At 37.8% G+C, this 7,359-nt stretch overlaps 1 protein-coding gene across 19 annotated transcripts in view; it reads right to left on the bottom strand.

Annotated features, from left to right (window-relative positions):
- Nucleotides 1–7,359, bottom strand: part of SCAPER (S-phase cyclin A associated protein in the ER) — a 491,770-nt gene that overhangs the window by 340,373 nt on the left and 144,038 nt on the right. For 18 of the 19 annotated variants that reach the window (XM_055088136.1, XM_028495131.2, XM_024128925.3 and 15 more), the window contains one exon: nucleotides 1,150–1,412. In XM_055088136.1, coding sequence (XP_054944111.1) covers nucleotides 1,150–1,412 — 263 coding nt within the window. The remainder of the gene's footprint in view (nucleotides 1–1,149; nucleotides 1,413–7,359) is intronic. The other variant, XM_055088142.1, reaches the window with a different exon arrangement.

Here is a 7,359-nt window from a genome sequence, read left to right as displayed (position 1 = left end):
TGTAAAGCAATTATACCCCAATAAAGATGTTTAAAAAAAAAAGAAAAAAAAAAAGCATTGCTGGGACTTCCCTGGTGGTCCAGTGGTTAAGACTCCATGCTTCCAAGGCAGGGGGTGCAGGTTCAATCCCTGGTCTGGGAACTAAGATGCCACATGCTATACAGGGTGGCCAAAAAATAATAATAATAAAAATTTTTTTAAAGTCCTGTTTTTTAAAAAAAAATGCCTTGTTAACCGAGTAAGTAAAATAAACTTCAAATGGACTGACAGAAGAGTACTGGGAATATTAACTCTAAAGAATTATTTAAATATTAATCACTCTATACTCAAATTGTAAGAAGTAAAAGTAGAGCAAGTGAAAAATTATTCTACTTTCATCACCATTTAAAATAACACTACAAATGAAGCAGGAGGACACCATTTTAACCAAGTAATCAAAGTTAACAAACTTGGGCAAATTGATATGATATGCCTTTAAATGTGAGGCTAAGAACAATCACTTTATTTCTGTCAAAAATGTATAAGCTAAAGTGAATAATGAATAAACAAACTGACTGTACAAAAAACCCACAATGTATACTTCAAAAATATTAATGTCATGAAAGACAAAGACAGGTTGAGTAACTGTCCCTGGTGAAAGACATTAAAGAAACAAAGCCAAATACAATGTGTGATTCTAGATTGGATCATGCATCATGGAAAAAAATTCTATGAAGAAATTATTGGGAAAACTGGAAATTCTTGAATACAGACTATAAATTAGATAACAATATTATATAAATGTCAAATTCCCCGAATTTTATAATTATAGTGTGGTTATGTAAAAGAGTTTCTTTGTTCTTTAGAGATATATGCTATAGCATTTAAAGGTGAAAGGTTACGATGTTTGCACACTACTCTCAAATGTTTAGCATACAATATGACTGTGTGATATGTAAATATAGAGAGAAAAAATGTGGCAAAATGTTAATCTGTGAATCTACAAAAAGGGTACAGGAGAGTTCATTATTCTATTCTTGCAACTTTTCTGTAGATCTGAAATTTTTCACAATAAAAAGTAAAAAATGAAGTAGAAAAATTAAGACATTCCAACATACATATATATATCATTTATTAAAAAGCAATAAAAGGATTTTCAGAATGTACTACCTGGGTCCTCTCTGCAAGAGGATGATCACATGAGTGTAATGAGTCTTTGAGCCGAGATTCTATAGTATTAGAAGGCCCACCTCCAACAAATTCTCCTTTCTGAATACTTTTGTCAGGTAAAAGACGTACATTTTCTTTATCACTGTCATCCTTTGACCTTAATGCTTCTGTTGGTAATGAAACTTTTGGCATCACTGCTGTTGATCGTGAACGAACAGGCCTTCCTCTCTGAACAGTTTCCCATCCTTCAGCATCTTTCCGTTCTATGCAATTGAGGGAAGAAAATAAATCAAGATTTCTTTGATGATAAACATTTTCAAAAACTTACAAAATAACATTTTCCAATCTAATTCCCATTAAATATAGCTAAAATATAAACATGACACTAATTACTATGCAAGGTGTATTGTGCACAAGTGTGTGTGTATTTTCTAGTCCCTACAACCACACTGTGGCGTAGGTATAATTATCCCTATCTTACAAATGATAAAACTGAGATTAAGACTGACCTAACACCCTGGGACTTCCCTGGTGGTCCAGTGGTAAAGAATTCACCTTATAATGCAGGGGACACGGGTTCGATTCCTGGTCCCACATGCTGTGGGGCAACTAAGCCAGAGCACAACAACTACTGAGTTCACACGCCTCAACTAGAGAGCCTGCATGCCGCAAACTACAGAGCCCACGCACCCTGGAGCCTGTGCATCACAACTAGAGAGAAACCCGTGTGCCACAACAAAAGATCCCACATGCCTCGATGAAGATCCGCCATGTCGCAACTAAGACCCAATGCAGCCAAAAATAAAATAAATAAGAAATAAATCCTTAAAAAACAAAAGAGACTGACCTAAGGCCCCATAGTCAGAAAGTAATAACATTTATATAGTGTATACTATGTGCTAGCACTGTTCTAAGTGCCTTAGATGTAACTGTTTTAAATAAGCCCTCTTAGAGGGTTCACAACAACCCTCTAAGATCAGTACTATCATTCCCATATTACCAGTGAGGAAACTGAGACAAAGAGAGGTTGAGTAATTTACCCAAGGTCACACACTTAATAAAGGTAAAGCCAAGATGTACGTCTAGGCAAATTGGTTCTGATGTCCATAGCCCAATGAATATGTAAAAACTACCCCTTCTTTTAAAATCCAAACATAGGCCTTGGTCCAAAATCCACGTTCTTTTTCCCCTGCCTCAGTACTAATAGTATACACTGACTTAGGAAAAAAAGGAAAAAAGCTATTTTAATGATCATAAGATTATAGTGTTAAGTGAATGAACCCTCAATGATCTAGTCCAGTATTTCACCATACACATAAGAAAATGAGGGCCTGTATCCAAAGTCACAGAGCAAACTAGCCTAAAATAAATAAGAAGCTTCTACCAAAATGTTTCAAAATTTCACAACTTGAGATATATATGTATACAGTGATAGCCACAATTTTTAAAATTTTATAGGCTAGTTGTAATTTGTCAAAATTAGTACGAAGACTTCCACTTCTGGCCAAGATGGAGTAGCCTCACCTTCATTTCCAACGTCCTCCTACTTACAACTAAAAACTCTGGAAAAAAACATACAAAATAAGCACAGGACAATTTTGAAAGATAGAAAGTAGTACGTGGACTGCCTAGTGACACTGGGAATTGAAAAGCAGCACAGCAGTGAGTTCTCTGTTTTTGTTTATTGCTGACAGGATGCTATAAAAGCCTCCAATCCAGAAGGACCAACTGACATAGACAAAACAGGCATCAGCAAAACTTGTTTTGCCAAGCCAAAGGACAGAGAAAAGGATGGCCTAAGAAAACAGACAACCATTTTGGAATTATTCCTTCTATTCTAGCCAAACGTCAGTGGAAACCTTCCACCCCATAGTTTCAATAGGGGTAAGCAGAGAGCTGAACTTCTATTGCCCACCTGGCAGAAGCAGATGGTGGTCCAATTCCCTCACCAAAACAATGTCAGCAAAGGTGAACAGTGAGCTCAGCTTTTACCTCCAATTGGCATTAATAACACTAAATAAAGCGGTAGGAACTGTACTTACTCAGCACTCCACTCTCCCTCACACCTAGTGTCAGTGGGAAGCTGAACTTCCACACCCACCAAGCAGCAGTGAGACTTAATGAGGTAGTGAAAGTCAGAACTGGTAGACACTGACCTAGTCAGCTAGCTGGGAGAGAGTCCGGGAAAAAGTCTGGAACTGCCTAAGAGGCAAGAAACCATTGTTTCAGAATGCGCGAGAAGAAGGGATTGAGAGCACCACCTAAACGAGCTCCAGAGATTGGGGCGAGCCATGGCTATCAGCACGGACACCAGAGAAGGGCATGAAACACTAAGGCTGCTGCTGCAGGCACCAAGAAGCCTGTGTGCAAGCACAGGTCACTATCCACACCTCCCCTCAGGAGAGTCTGTGCAGCCCGCCACTGCCAGGGTCCCATGATACAGGGACAGCATACCCGGGAGAACACACAGCATGCCTCAGGCTGCTGCAACGTCACAGTGGCCTCTGCCACCGCAGGCTCGGCCCGCATACCATACACCTCCCTCCCCCAAGCCTGAGTGAGCCAGAGTCACCTAATCAGCTGCTACTTTAACCCTGTCCTATCTAAGTGAAGAACAGATGCCCTCAGGTGACCTACATGCAGAGGCAGGGCCAAATCCAAAGCTGAACCCCAGGAGCGGTGTGAACAAGAAGAGAAAGGGAAATTTCTCCCAGAAGCCTCAGGAGCTGCACATTAAATCTCCACAATCAACTTGATGTACCCTGCACCTGTGGAATGCCTGCGTAGACAGCGAATCATCCCAAAATTGAGGCGGCGGACTTTGGGAGAACTGTAGACTTGGGGTTTGCTTTCTGCAAATAATTTGTTTCTGGTTATATGTTTATATTACTTTAGTATTTAGAGTTTATTACCATTAGTAGAATTGTTTATTGATTTGGTTGCTCTCTTACTTTAAAATATATATATATTTTTTTCTTTTTTTGTGAGTGTGTATGTGTACGCTTCTTTGAATGATTTTGTCTGTATACCTTTGCTTTTACCATTTGTCCTAGGGTTCGGTCTGTCCGTTTTTTTTTGTTTTTTGTTTTTAACTATATTTTTCAGTGCTTGTTATCATTGGTGGATTTGTTTTTCAGTTTGCTTGCGCTCTTCTTTCTGTCTTTTTTCTTTTATTACTCTTTAATTTTTAATAATTACTTTTCATTTTTCATTTTAATAACTTTATTTTATTCTATTTTATTTTTTCTTTCTTTCTTTCTTTTTGTCTCCCTTTTCTTCTGAGTCATGTGGCTGACAGGGTCTTGGCGTTCTGGTCAGGTTTCAGGCCTGTGCCTCAGAGGTGGGAGAGCTGAGTCCAGGACATTGGTCCAACAGAGACCTCCCAGCTCCACATAATATCAAATGGCAAAAGCAATCCCAGAGATCTCCATCTCAACTCTAAAAGGCAGCTCCACTCAAACACCAGCAAACTACAGTGCTGGAAACCCTATGCCAAATGACTAGCAAGACAGGAACGCAAGTCCACGCATTAGCGGAGAGGCTGCCTACAATCATGATAAAGTCACAGACACTCCAAACCACACCACAGGACGTGGTCCTGCACACCAGAAAGACAAGATCCAGCCTCATGAACCAGAAAACAGGCACCAGACCGCTCCACCAGGAAGCCTACACAACCCATTGGGGGCAGAGAACAAAAACAACAGGAACTACGAACTTGCACCCTGCTAAAAGGAGACCCCAAACACAGTAAGTTAAGCAAAGTGAGAAGACAGAGAAATACACAGCAGATGAAGGAACAAGGTAAAAACCCACCAGACCAAAAAAATGAAGAGGAAATAGGCAGTCTACTGGAAAAAGAATTCAGAATAATCAGAGTAAAGATGTTCCAAAATCTTGGAAACAGAATGGAGAATATACAAGAAAACCTTAACAAGGACCTAGAAGAACCGAAGAGCAAACAAACAATGATGAACAATACAATAAATGAAATTAAAAATTTTCTAGAAGGAATCAATAGCCAAAAACCTGAGGCAGAAGAATGGATAAGTGACCTGGAAGATAAAATAGTGCAAATAACAATCACACAGCAAAATAAAGAAAAAAAGAATGAAAAGAATTGAGGACAGTCTCAGAGAAATCTGGGACAACATTAAATACACCAACATTAGAATTATAGGGTTCCCAGAAGAAAAAGAGAAAAAGAAAGGGACTGAAAAATATTTGAAGAGATTATAGTTGAAAACGTCCCTAATATGGAAAAGGAAATATTCGATCAAGTCCAGGAAGTGCAGAGAGTCCCACACAGGATAAATACAAGGAGAAACATGCCAAGACACATATTAATCAAACTACAATCACACAGCAAAATAAAGAAAAAAAGAATGAAAAGAATTGAGGACAGTCTCAGAGAAATCTGGGACAACATTAAATACACCAACATTAGAATTATAGGGTTCCCAGAAGAAAAAGAGAAAAAGAAAGGGACTGAAAAATATTTGAAGAGATTATAGTTGAAAACGTCCCTAATATGGAAAAGGAAATATTCGATCAAGTCCAGGAAGTGCAGAGAGTCCCACACAGGATAAATACAAGGAGAAACATGCCAAGACACATATTAATCAAACTATCGAAAATTAAATACAAAGAAAAAAATATTAAAAGCAGCAAGAGAAAAATTACAAATAACATACAAGGGAATCACCATAAGGTCAACAGCTGATCCTTCACCAGAAACTCTGCAAGCCAGAAGAGAGTGGCAGGACATATTTAAGGTGAGGAAAGGGAAAAAATTACAACCAATATTACTCTACCCAGCAAAGATGTCATTCAGATTCGATGGAGAAATTAAAACCTTTAGAGACAAGCAAAAGTTAACAGAATTCATCACCACCAAACCAGCTTTACAACAAACGCTAAAGGAACTTCTCTAGGCAGGAAACACAAGAGAAGGAAAAGACCTAACATAACAAACCCGAAACAATTAACAAAACGGTAAACGGAACATATATATCGATAACTACCTTAAATGTAAATGCATTAAATGCTCCAACCAAAAGACACAGACTGGCTGAATGGAGAGAAATGCAAGAACCATATATATGCTGCCTACAAGAGACCCACTTCAGAACTATGGACACATACAGACCGAAAGTGAGGGGATAGACAAAGATATTCCACGCAAATGGAAATCAAAAGAAAGCTGGAGTAGCAATTCTCATAGCAGACAAAATAGACTTTAAAATAGACTATTACAAAAGACAAAGAAGGACACTACATCATGATCAAGGGATCAATCCAAGAAGAAGATATAACGATGGTAAATATTTATGCACCCAACATAGGAGCACCTCAATACATAAGGCAGATACTAACAGCCATAAAAGGGGAAATCGACAGTAACACAATCATACTAGGGGACTTTAACACCCCACTTTCACCAATGGACAGATCATCCAAAATGAAAATAAATAAGGAAACACAAGCTTTAAATGATACATTAAACAAGATGGACTTAATTGATATTTATAGGACATTCCATCCAAAAACAACAGAATACACATTTTTCTCAACTGCTCATGGAACATTCTCCACGATAGATCATATATTGGGTCACAAATCTAGCCTTGGCAAATTTAAGAAAATTGAAATCATATCAAGTATCTTTTCTGACCACAATCAATTACAGGAAAAAATCTGTAAAAAATACAAACACATGGAGGCTAAACAATACACTACTTAATAACCAAGAGATCACTGAAGAAATCAAAGGGGAAATCGAAAAATACCTAGAAACAAATGACAATGAAAACACGAGGACCCAAAACCTTTGGGATGCAGCAAAAGTAGTTCTAAGAGGGAAGTTTATAGCAATACAGTCCTACCTTAAGAAACAAGAAACATCTCAAATAAACAACCTAACCTTACACCTAAAGCAAATAGAGAAAGAAGAACAAAAAACCCCCAAAGTTAGCAGAAGGAAATAAATCATAAAGATCAGATCAGAAATAAATGAAGAAGAAATGAAGGAAATGATATCAAAGATCAATAAAACTTCAAGCTGGGTCTTTGAGAAGATAAACAAAATTGATAAACCATTAGCCAGAGTCATCAAGAAGAAAACACAAGACTCAAATCAATAGAATTAAAAATGAAAAAGGAGAAGTAACAACTGACACTGCAGAAATACAAAGGATTATAAGAGACTAC

The sequence above is a fragment of the Physeter macrocephalus genome, chromosome 11 (assembly GCF_002837175.3).
Source record: "Physeter macrocephalus isolate SW-GA chromosome 11, ASM283717v5, whole genome shotgun sequence".
Taxonomy (NCBI): Eukaryota; Metazoa; Chordata; class Mammalia; order Artiodactyla; family Physeteridae; genus Physeter; species Physeter macrocephalus.
This window is presented reverse-complemented; position numbering and strand designations above follow the sequence as displayed.